The sequence below is a fragment of the Protopterus annectens genome, chromosome 2.part0 (assembly GCF_019279795.1).
Source record: "Protopterus annectens isolate FY-2018-M chromosome 2.part0, PAN1.0, whole genome shotgun sequence".
NCBI lineage: Eukaryota > Metazoa > Chordata > Ceratodontiformes > Protopteridae > Protopterus > Protopterus annectens.
Window position 1 is genome coordinate 1,797,226,780 of NC_056728.1, and position 13,276 is coordinate 1,797,240,055.

Genomic DNA, 13,276 nt, shown 5'->3' on the forward strand with positions numbered 1-13,276 from the left:
CTTTGGGATGAAATCAGAGTACCTGGAGGAAACCCACGCAACCACAGGGAGGACATGCAGACTCTGCACAGAAGGCACCCCAGCCGAGGATTGAACCAAAGAACCTCTTTCTGTGAGGCGACAACACTAACCGCTGCACCACCGTGGCCGCCCTGTGTCAGATGTAATTATGTAACTCAAAAATGCAGTAGTTACACATAATATAAGTCTTATGAGGAATGTGAATTTTTTTCCCTCATGAAGTGACTAGTCTACTGTCAAAAACATGTTCTTCTGTTTGTGTGATTATGTAGAACATTATGTTAAACTGTTGGCAATTACGTTTGTATCTGTTCCCATCCATTAAGCATGAAACTGTATAAGAATGTAATTGGACCATTAGTCAAAATAGTTTACAAAATATTTGAAATTCATATTACAGATTTTGAAAAAATGTTTGGCTCTGATGTGATCTTCCTTAGTGTACAGTCCCAGGCTCGGATGCAGCTTATGCCATGACCCTGAAGGATTTTTATCAATACAGATAAAGGCAGCTTAGACATAAATGCATCATTTCTTGCAATGCTAATTTTTTTTTTTTTATTTCTTTGTAGATACTTACCCAGATCCAGAGTATGTAGGTAAGTTTTGATCTTCATGTTTCTTCTCTCTGGGCTGTAAAGGTTGCTGTAATGTCCTGAACCAAGAAGATTTGTAATATAGGGCTGGAGGCTGAAGTGGAAAATCCACTACAGATATACAGTTGATAGAGAGATAAAGAAACATTTTCATCATCTAATGTTGATCTGCAAAAGTAACTAAATGTACTAAAATGACAAGAGAAGGTATAAGCACACTGCAGAGGTGAAGCATCACATAACTGCATTCTTCGCATCATCAAACCTGAAATGCAGAAGTATGTTGTGAGCAAAACAAAGTGCATGTCATAAAATATTTAAAAAATGTAAGTGCCTCAGCATGTATTCTCAGCTTTGGATGCAACATTTAGTGTAGACTGCAGAATAATACTTTAATTGACGCATTCCTTGCAGGATTAAGACAGTTGATAAAGATAGTAACCCTTTCCCAATTTCCACTGTAATGCATGCAGATGAAATACATTGCCTTGGTAAAAGGTAATATTTGTCCAGCTGCTGATGAAGTTTAAACAGCTACATAGTTAGCGTAATGTTAGTGAGACAGCTGAACACCTAGAATGGCACAATGGAGCTGCTGTTAGCATTGCTGTCAGAGAACATTGGGCTGTCCAGCTCATTTCTCAGCTGGTGTGCCTTCTCTGCAGAGTTTGCTTGAATTTCCAGCAGGTGCTCTAGGTTCCTTCCACATCTGAAATGTGTTCGGTGGGTGAATTGGTGTGTGTGTGTGTGTGTGTGTGTGTGTGTGTGTGTGTGTGTGTGTGTGTGTGTGTGTGTGCTTGTGTGTATGTATGGGATGAACCGTGTTGCACCCACTAAGGGATGGCAGAGGCCCTGGGTCTCCTCTGCTCCAGAAATTAACTAAGCAAGTAACTGGAGACTAAATGAATGAGTTAAACAAATAAGTTTCAGGCCACATCCATTAGAACTTAATGACTGAGATATTTTGAAGTCGACAACTATATTGTCTTTACTAGATATGTGCCAATCAGAAGATACTTTTGCGAGCTGTTTTCCACATGCAAAAGTCATAAATTTGATTTTTATTATGGTTTGACACAAGCTTGTTACCTGTGAGACATCAGCAAACTAATTTTCTACATTTCCTAACAAAGAGTGATTTCTAGCAGTAATTTGGTCGGCTCCACATGATACAGCACAGCCTCAAAATTCCTGATATTTAAAATGATATAATTTGTGAAACATTTAGAAAGTAAGGGCATGTTACTGAACATTGTCGACTATCAGCCAGAAAATGAGATTCTGTGATACCGCTTCTTTATACATTGTCTCTAAAATTGATCACAGAGGTGACAGTCCAACAAGTCATTTGTATGATTTGTACAGCCTAGTTTGACTGACGTCCAGGACACTGAAAAGTGACTGTTTGCATCAATAGCTGCAGTTACATTGGAAAAATACTTCTTCAGTCAGAAGACTGCTACTCACTTTGGTCAAATTAGTGATGGTCAGATTTACAAGGGCATTGCTAGTCTTGTAGTCTTTTCTGAAATCATGTTGTTTCTGTGGAAAGTCATGTCTACTGTAATATTTAGCCAGTTGTATGAACCTGGTATATATTTGCTTGATGACAGAAACAGACAGTAAGCCTGTTTAGTCTACCATTTCAGAGCATTTAGCATGTAACCTTCCTTCCACCTCCCCCCCCTCCCCATGGTTACATGCCATTTTGAATGTCTTTGTGTATTTCCTATTAATTACTTCTTCCAGTAGTCCATTCCATGGATCCACAATTATACATGTGAAGTACTTTTTCAGATCCAAGGAGCAGCTGGCCAACATGATCTACACTCTGCTGCCTGTGCCCCCCTCCTTTCACTTCTATTCTTCCTATGCAGGATGATTGATTTATGTATTGCTAATGTAATAATTGTGCACCAATATTATACCTCTACCCTATTTTCTGCCTTTTTTTTTTTTTTTTTTTTTTTTTTTTGTGGCAAAAGCTCTACCACCTCTGGACTCTGGTCAAATAACTTCCCTCCACCCAGCACAACCTTATGGTGGATTTCAACTGGCGTTCAGGAATTTAAAGTCCCTTTCTGTGTTTGGCTTTCACAACTGCACACAGCATTCAAGATGTGCTCTGGTAGTGCAGACGTATTATGCTTTTGCTTCTGGAGTCTATTCCCCTGAGGGTTCAGCCTTGAATTCTATTTGCTGCAGCAACTGCATTCTCATTCTGCACCCGATGGTCTAGTCCATGTGTGAAAAACATTCTCTGATCACTTTCCTGCTTTATTCCCATCAGTTCCATTTCCCACCAGCTGATATTCCATATTTGTGTTGTTCTGCCCAAGTGCAGGATTTTGTATTTGTCTCTACTGACCCTCAACTGTTACCCTTCTGCTGGATTGATCTGCCTTTCCAGATCCTTCCCTAGACTCCCCTATCCTACACTGGTGATTATATCCCTGTGTTGTTAATGAAGAGGCTGTTCCTGTTCTCTGTTCACTCAAATATGTCTGAAATTAGTACACTAAAAAGTGCTGGATGCGGGACCAAGGCCTGTCATACAGCACACGTTACTTTCTTTACTAACTGATGAAAAACTGAAAATCAAATAACCTAAATGGCTTCAGTGGTAAAAAAAAGTCGATCCAATAGACATATAATGTAATTTAATTTAATTTATTAAAACAACACAACACAGAGGAAAAAAATATAAATAAAATAATCAGTAGTGACCAAAAACCAAGCGCATTCGTCTCCTGTGTAGGAGACTTTTTCAAGAACAGAGTATGCCCATTAACTGAAATCATTTATAACATCTTAGATTAAAATTTAAAAACAATACACCAATCCATCAAAATTCACACCTCAGCCATTTCAGCTCATTATAACACAGAACCTCCTCTCTTCTCTCATCCACTGCTCAAGCAGTTCCTCGGAGGGGCCATACATTTAAGACCACCCAGGAGAACCCCAACACCACCCTGGGACCTTAACTTTGTATTGGAGAAACTCATTATTCCTCCTTTCGAGCCAGCTGCTAGTGCAGATTTAAAATTCCTTTCTTGGAAAACAGCCTTCCTTTTAGCAATCACTTCAGCAAGAAGGGTATTTGAATTACAGGCCCTTATGGCAGTGGAACCTTTCATCATCTTTCATGCAGACCAGGTGTCCCTCAGAACCAATCCCTCCTTCATGCCCAAGGTGGAATCCAGTGTGACTCTTAATCAGTACATTCATTTTCCAACCTTCTTTCTTAATCCACAGAACAAAGGAGACTGGATACTGCACTCCTTAGATGTGCACAGACAACTTAGATTTTACTTGGACAGGACTAAACCTCAAAGGAAATCTGAACAACTGCTGGTGGCATTTGCTGCAGGGGCAGAGGGGAAGGCTATTTCAAAGCAAAACATTTCTAAATGGATAGACCATTGCATTCATTTCTGCTATAAGCACTATGGAAAACCTATCCCACAGGGGATCAGACCCCTTTCAACCAGGGCTGCATCTACCTCTACAGCCTTTCTCAGACGTGTCCATACCAGGGACATCCTTGAAGCTGCTACCTGGATTTCTGTACATACTTTCACCAAGCATTACCATTTGCCAATTTTCTCTAAATCCAGAGCTGGCTTTGCCACTGCAGTCTTGCAGGGTATTATAGCTGGTCCTAATGCTGTCTAAATTCCTCCTCCCATCCTTAGCTTTGGGAATCTACCCAAATGTGATGACTGCAACAGTGAAACATGAAGAACATAGTACAGTTGTGTACACTTACCATAAATGTAGATGTTTGAGTGTATTCACTGTTGCAGTCCTGGTTACCCTCCCTCCAGCCCTCTGATTTTTTTTTGGCTGTACCTCTACTCTCCTTTACTATGCTTAAAAGCTTTTTGGTGTATTTGCTTTTTTATTGGAGGTATATCCTTGTGTGTGTGTGTGTATATGTATATATATATATATATATATATATATATATATATGTTTTATTGCTTCCCATTAAGGGGGCACCTGACATCTGGGGCAAGACAAACTGATGTAATGGCGTCGGCTGCATGTTTTATACCCCTGACTACCTGACGTCATGGAAGAAGAGACAGCAACTGACGCAGGACCCAAGACTTTGTTAATCAGGCCGACTGAGGGCTACTGCAAGCAGATAACCCAAATGTGTTGACTGCAACAGTGAATACACTTGAACATCTACATTTATGGTAAGTGTACACAACTGTACTTTCTTCGCACTACTGATGTTCGACACAAACCGACTACTTTAGTTCTGTCTAAAACTACCGAGTTTCTAAGGCCAAGAGTACGCGTCACGCCTAGAAAACCGATGACCAAAGCGCATGCAGCTCCTTTGCCACAAAAGAAAATACTTAGAATGGCAGTAGACCTTATTATGCTGATTAGGGGAAGTCAGCCTTCCCCTGCTAAGAGAAAAAGAGACCGGTCCCCAGCAACTTCAACAGGCCAAGAGTCCGACGACTCTGAGGTTTCTGATTATGAAGGCATGCCCTTATCTGCTTATGAGGATTCTGATGCAGAGGAATCCATTCCCTCTGCCTCTCCTCCAGAGGATTTTTCTTTTGGTGAAACCTTACATACTTTAAGAGAGCATTTCCACTGGGAATGCCAAGATTATCCTCAGTCCAAAAAGAGACTCAGAGAATTTCTAGACTTGCCACAACACAGGCCTTTAGCAATACCACCAGTTCTGGAAGTTGTTGATGATGTCTTTATGGAATCCAGTCTTACTCCAGATACTTTACCTCCTGCTGCTAGGAAACCAGACAGGTACTACAGAGTACCTGACTCTCACAAATTTCTTTTCAAAAATCCTACTGCTGACCCAGAGGTCATTTCCCAGGGGCCTAAGGGTATCAAGGCAACTACAGCTAAGAATCCCACCCCCTTCGGACAGGGATTCCAGAGCTTTGGACAGATGGGATAAGAAAGTATATACCTCTGCAACTCTTGCCATTAGGGCTTTGAATTGTCAGTTTCACATGCTGAAGTACCAACAACATATTATGGAATTTATTAAGCAAAAAATAGCTACCTTTACAGACTTTGCAGAAAATAAAGAATTGCAAGAACTTATGCATTCTGCAAACCAAGTCAGCAAGCATACATTGCAATGTGGCTTTGATGCCCTAGAAGCATCTTGCAGGGCAGCAGTCACTGGTTCTGTACTGAGAAGGCATGCTTAGCTTAAGGAGCAGACCTTGCCAGATCATGTCAAATCCACGTTACTAGATGCTCCTTTGAACAAGGACAATCTGTTTAGCACCAAAGCAGAATAGGTTCTTAAAAAGATGGAAGAAAAAGCTAAATCCTATGCAGACAGTCAAAGAATTCCTGCAAGTACAGCCTCTTAGGTTCAGTAGGCATTGTCCCTCGAAACATTGGTCCTTTCCAGTCCCCTCAAGGCCATCTCAAACTAGATCCAGGGGAAACAGACCACCCAGAATACAGTCTCATGGTATGCAGAGATCTAAGCACTGGAGTGCCTCCACCTCTAAAGCAGGAAGTGTTAAACCACCCCCTTTCGGAAAGAATTCCCAATGACTGCTCAACTCCACTCCCCTCCTCTGCCCAACTGCTTGTGCCCCTAGGAGGAAAACTTGCCCTTCATGCAAAAAACTGGATTCCCATCACCAAAGACCGATGGGTCCTCAACATTGTATCCCAGGGGTACAAATTTTACTTCCACTCACTGCCAACCCCGAAAGGGTTCCCAGACCTCCCTCTAAACCAGTGGGCAGAGATTCAGAACCAAGTCCAATCCCTGCTCTCTATAAGGGCAATTCATCCTGTTCCTGCAGAACAGATAGGTCAAGGATTCTATTCCAGACTTTTCCTGGTACCCAGAAAAGAGATCTTTCAATTCTCAACACCTTCCTGGTGGCACCAAAATTCAAAATGCTCACCCTGCACCAGCTTCTATCTATGCTAGCCAAGGATGCCTGGTTAGTCACCCTAGACTTAAAAGAAGCCTATCTGCACATCCCTATAAAGGAGTCATGCAGAAAATATCTACGCTTCAGGACAGGATCTATGCATTATCAGTTCTCTGCACTTCCCTTTGGCTTATCCACGGCTCCCAGAGTATTCACAAAATGCCTGGCCCCAGCCATTGCTTACTTCAGACAGAGAAATATTCAAATTTACCCTTACTTGGACGACTGCCTGATTCAGGCAGACAGTCAGAAAATGCTGTTGCAGTACCTGACATTTGTAAAAAACCTTCTAACCTCCCTGAGGTACACCATCAACGAAAATAAATCAAAACTAGTCCCCAGTCAAAAGATTGTATTCTTGGGAGCAAGCTTGGATACAGCATCCCAGATGGCATTCCTCATTCCAGAAAAACAAGCCTATCTGACAGGCTTTTTTACTGAAATGGCCACCAGAACCCAGATATCCGCAAGGAAAATCCTGCAGGCCCTAGGGTTCATGGCCTCATGCATCCTACTAATTCCATATGCCAGACTGCATATGAGGAAACTTTAAAGGTACTTAAAAAGTCTTTGGTGCCAACATTCGCAGGACCTGGAAACTGTCATTCCCATAATACCCTGTCTAAGGACAGAGTTCCTTTGGTGGGCAGCAGCATGCAACCTCAACAAGGGACTGCCCTTTACCCAACCCCACGCCGCCCAGACTCTAACCACAGATGCATGCGACTATGCCTTCGGGGCACACATGGACGACAAGTGATTTCAGGGCCCTGGAGCCCAAATCAAATGCATCTGCACATCAACCAGAAAGAGATGCTAGCTGTGAAGCATGCTCTGACAGCTTTCAGATCCCTTCTCCCTCCAGGACACCTGCTAATAAAAACAGACAACACCACAGTGGTACATCAACAAGCAGGGGGGAACCCACTCTTACCCACTCTGCAGGCTAGCCATGGCCCTGTGGAACATGGGCTTGGACATGCAGGTCCATCTGCAAGCTCAATTCCTGCCAGACAGACAAAACTCACTGGCAGACGATTTAAGCAGAACTCTCCTCGACCCACACGAGTGGCAGCTAGAGCCCAGAACTTTCAACCTTCTGATTCAGAAATGGGGGACCCCAGAGGTGGATCTCTTTGCCTCCCCCTACAATCACCAGCTTAGCAGATTCTGCGCCAGGACACCTCACAGCAGGGCCTGGAAAGTGAATGCCCTATCCTTCCAGTGGGTAAATCTCTCAATCTATGCCTTTCCATCTCTACCCCTCCTCTCAAGATAATTGCTTAAGATAAGACAGGACAGACCAAGGACAGTTTTGATTGCCCCGGACTGGCCACACCAACACTGGTACCCACTCCTGCGAATCTTGTCACCTGTGCCACCCTGGCACCTACACCAGAACCCAACCCTGCTCTCTCAGCAAGGGGGACATATCTTGCATCCGCAACTGCAAACCCTAAATCTTGCAGCCTGGCTTATTCCTTGAATTCTCCCCCAGTAACCAGCCTAAGCAAGCAGATGCTGGACATCATTCTTGAAGCCAGAAGACCCAGTACAAGGAAATCCTATGCTGATAAGTGGAAAAGATACTGCTCCTGGATTCATTCTAAAGGAGAGGACACAACACTGCCATCCCTGCCTTTAATCCTGGATTACTTACAGATCTACTCCACAGAGGCCTAGCCTTCTCCTCCATTAGGATCCATGGCTCTGCCATTTTGGCTCATTACAACACTGAGCCACGTCTCTTCTCTCACCCTCTTATCAAACAGTTCCTGAGAGGGGAAAATAACTTAAGGCCACCAAGGAGAGCACCCACCCCTGCTTGGGACCTTAACTTTGTACTGGAAAAGCTCATGCTACCCTCTTTTCAGCCTGCAGCATCAGCAGAGCTAAAATTCCTCGCTTGGAAAACAGCCTTGCTTCTGGCCATCACTTTAGCTAGAAGAGTGTCTGAGCTACGAGCACTTCTGGCTGTGGAACCCTTCATTATTTTCCATGCGGACAGGGTTTCCCTCAGGACTAACCCTTCCTGTATGCCTAAAGTGTTGTCCAGTGTGGCTCTCAATCAATCCATCCACTTGCCTACCTTCATCCCTAATCCTCAAAATAAAGGGGAAAGGATCTTGCACTCCTTGGACATGCACAGACAGCTCAGATTCTACCTTAATAGGACTAAGCCCTTCAGAAAATCTGACCAGTTACTAGTCAGATTTGCAACAGGGGCAGTGGGCAAGGCCATTTCAAAGCAAACAGTTTCCAAATGGATAGCACATTGCATCCATTTCTGCTACAAGCACCATGGGAAACCAACCCCTCTGGGGGTCAGAACACATTCCACTAGGGCAACTTCTACCTCTACAGCATTCCTCAGGGGAGTCCCTACCAGGGATATCCTGGAAGCTGCTACCTAGAGTTCTGTTCACACCTTCACCAATCATTACCACCTGCCTATCCTTTCCAAATCCAGGGCAGGTTTTGCCACAGCAGTCCTGCAAGGCATTCTAGCCAGCCCTAACTCTTCGTGACTGCCTCCACCCTTCTTCAGCTTTGGGAATCTACCCAAGTGTGGTGACTACAACAGTGAAACACGAAGAACATAGTACAGTTGTGTACACTTACCATAAATGTAGATGTTCGAGTGTATTCACTGTTGTAGTCCTGGTTTCCCTCCCTTCAGCCCCCTGTTTTTTCTCTATTTCTGTCTCTCTCTCTCTTGCTAAACTCTCTATGCCTTTTACTACCCTCCCCCCTTTTCAGGGGTATTGGTATTTACTTTTTACTGGTGATGTTTTCCCCCACCATAACTTAGCTCCCTGTTGGGGGGCTCCTGACATTTGGGGCAAGAAAAACTGATGTAATGGCGTTGGCTGCCTGTTTTTATACCCCTGACGACCTGATGTCAGTCCTGCAGCGACAGCAACTGACACAGAAATACTAAGTCTCTGGTATTCGGGCCAACTGAGGGCTATCTGCAGGCAGATAACCCAAGTGTGATGACTGCAACAGTGAATACACCTGAACATCTACATTTATGGTACGTGTACACAACTGTACTGTCCTTCTCCTCCTCTCCGTCTCACATTTAATGCCCTCCTTCATGCAAATCATTATGTCACCTCCATCTTTGGATTTTCTGTCATTCATGAAAAATATATACCAAGGCATCTGTATGTCTCACCCACTATTGCCACTGACTGAAGTTTTTGTGGTACCAACAATGTCCACCTTCCCCTCCTGCATCACTTCATACAGCTTTTCCATCTTTTAACTAGACTTTTTACTTTGCACAGTAATGTTACTCAGATATGCTCAAAATCTCCCAATTTGGTTCCTCTGCTGTGTTCTGTATCCTTTTCCCTCTCTTCCAATTATGGGAGGACCTAACCTCTCTTATTCAGTGACACCTCATCCACCTTCATCTTTAGTTTAACTGTGCAATAATGATAATGCACCTTTCCAATCCAGCATGGATCAACACTGTCCCCTCTGGGCTAAGAATGATCCTGTCCCTAGCATAGACTTGGTCTGTCTGTCAAATCTCTTACTACCAATGTCTAGCCATCCCCTGATGCCCACTACCACAGACCAGTATTATCCTTCATAATCCTCTCTTTCATCAGTGTGCTGGCTGCTGGCATAGGTAATGCCTCTGAGAATGCCATCTGAAACCCCTGTTGATATCTGTCTCTGTTACCTACCTATTTCTAAAAACTATTTCCTTCTCTACTTTTACCAGTTCAGTCCTCCTTGCTGACTTTGCTGGTGTTCTGCATCCGAACTCTTTCCCATCCCTGCTGTACTACTTGTCTGCATTCTTCTGTCCCACTGACTTTCTGTCCCTCCATCTAGCTGACTGTCCCTTCCTGGACATTTCCCTTCTGTTCTTCTTGTGTTGCTGCTCCACATGACTATTTCTGTGTTCCTGTTATCACTTGTCACCTCTCACTGCAACTGTCCCTTCACTTTGGCTTCTTTTTCCTTGTCCTGTTTTCTCACACATTCTCCCATAATTGGTGTAACCCCTTGTCTGTACTACTCTGACAACTTCTCCCTAAGTTATTTTATCCTCTGCTATTTTTCTTTCTAACTTTACCTATCCCATCTAGTGACCTTATATTGTCTCTTTCTCTGAATTCTCATTATATTCTTTAGCTCAATATTTATGATTTTTTGCATTTGGACTGCTTGGATTCTGTTGTTCTGAGGTCCATGCCCCCCCCCCCAAAAAAAAAACTGATATGTGTGCCTCTAAAAGACAAATTCCACCCAAACATTCCTACTTGCAGTGCCTCTTCTGCCAGAGATAAACCATTTCTTCTCCAGCTGTGAGCATTGTGTAACAATTATTAGGAATATGCTCGGTAAGAGAGCTGCAGACCTCAAGGACTTCCTTGAGTACAACAAACTAGTGGTTTCAAAGGGAGCCTCTCTAAAGTTAACCAGAAGAACTTCCCTTCAGAGAGAAAAAAAGACATGTAAAGTAGGTAAGAGTAAGAACACTGTGCATAAAGAACAAATAGGTAGAAAACATGAGGTCTTCAAGACCTTGTCAGTCCTGCAGAGACCTGAGGCCCCTTCCTAAGAAGGTATTGGTGTGTCTACCTCCAGCCCTGTAACCTATATGTTCTGCATTCCCACCTGTCTTGACAGCCTTGTGAGGCTGACAGTGTGATCATAATCACTGTTGGTACCCAAATTTTGAGTGACGCGATTTGATTCCTGCATGCTGGGCAATGGTTTCCATGCACTCAGAAAGGACGTCTGATATTCTCGGTTTCAGACTGTGATGTCTGATACCGTCACTTCCACAAGCCATTCCCACCATCATGATAGAAGAAGCTTCAAAAGGCTCAACTCTTCCAAAGCCTTCTGCCTTTGTTCTTCTTCAGCAGGATGAGTTTGCTGTATTTTCAGTGAGAGCACCTACACCTGAGGACCTCCAGGTGTCAGCTTTAGTCTCTTCCACTTTCAGTTTTCACAAGTTTGCTAAAGAAAGTAAGGTGCATGGATTCATTTTACACTCCTGACACTGTAGTGTGGGATTGCTGAATTCCTGAGTGTTCCATCCTGTGGGTGAGACATAAAACCAAGGTCCCAGTGAGGTGATAGTAGCTGAGATAGATGTAAAAGATCCTGTGCCACTTATCAAAAAGAATAGTAGAAGTTCCCCAGTGCTTTGGCCAAATTTCATTGAGTTAGTATGAACGCCACCTCAGGTCTCCCCTGAGAAGAGGCTATTGGCCAAGTGAGACTAACTCAGTAAAGAAAAAGATGTATATATAAAATACATGGTTGACTGATGTAGGGTCAGGCCACTGGAAGTTTAGCTTTCAACCTGTGGGACATCTCCTCCAATAAAGAGAAATAGAGACTCATTATTACCAACTCCTATGTCTCAGCATTAGAAGAATAACTTATGATGTATTCAGCCAAGATTTCCACTGTCGTTAGAATACAGATGATAGAAAGAAAATAAGATGTTGAATTTAAGGAGAAGTCTGACTTTCTCTTGTATCTCTTGGGGATCATGGAACTAAAGAAGTACCAAGGGGCATTCCCAGGCACAGATGGAAGGCATGGCTTTGGAGATACAAGATAAATTCATAAAATAATGAATTGCATTGTTTATCCAAACAGCTTCTAATGTGAATAGAATGAATTACAGTGCTTATCCAAACAGCTTCTAATGTGAATAAGCTTGTTATCAAATGTGGGTATGATGACATGGGTGCTTGTAAAGCAACAGGCATAGTAATTAGATATCATGCATGGCTTAAAAGTCAGGCTTTACCAGGGGATATCAGTGTGAAATTAAATAATGCCCCCTTGGACAAAAAACAACAGTTTGATCCCTTTTTATCAGGAAGTTAGAAGAGAAAGGCAAGACAATGGAGTATCTTGAGCAATTATTTCATCCCCTCATCCCCAGATATAGTAAGAGCTATGCTATCAAACAGTAGCCGTTCTGTAGAAACAATCTAAGATGGGTCAATTCAAGCAAAAAAGTCCTTAGTATTGAAGCAGACCTTGGGAGATGGCACATGCAAAGGCAGACGAACTAGGGGGAGTGAGAACGATCCCATACAAAATACCAGTGGGTAGTACTGATTAAAAGATGTAAAGTCAGATAGCTTTTTTAAGACATGGACTTAAGTAGTTTACCAGAAGAGTGTGCTCACATCTTAATTCTCATTTTTGAGATCAGAGGTTTTTAGATTCATGGGTTGTTACTAGACTAACAACCACTAGGGTTCTTACAAGCCCAGCTGCACACCCCAAACCATTTGGGTTCTGAGTATCATGGGCATCTATCTGTACAGGGGGGCATGTTAGTAGGGAGATAACGTGTCATGGATGAACTCTGTTTTATGTGGATGGGGAGCCTACTCCATAGCGCAAGCATCTTTTTGGGACACATATATGTCTCTCCAGCATGTTTTGTTTATGCCACAAGTGAAGTTCAAATCCATGGATCTAGTTTTTCTGGTGCTGTTTGTTTTGAGCATGTACAACAAATCCATCTGGCCTGGGTCTGAGGAAACCCTGTAAGCCAGGCAAAGATCCCCTTTCAGCAGCCTGTAGGAGACCGAATAACAGAGACTGGTCTCTTGTTGAAGGTGGCCTCACTGATCTTGACTTCTTGGATACTGTCTGTGAGCTAGCCTGAACTTGCTTGGGGTGTGTGTGTCTGTGTGTGTG

At 43.1% G+C, this 13,276-nt stretch overlaps 1 protein-coding gene across 1 annotated transcript in view; it reads left to right on the forward strand.

The window, feature by feature from the left end:
- Positions 1–13,276, forward strand: part of MFAP2 (microfibril associated protein 2) — a 765,069-nt gene that overhangs the window by 404,825 nt on the left and 346,968 nt on the right. Inside the window, exon 4 of the mRNA XM_044061828.1 lies at positions 594–620. Coding sequence (XP_043917763.1) covers positions 594–620 — 27 coding nt within the window. The remainder of the gene's footprint in view (positions 1–593; positions 621–13,276) is intronic.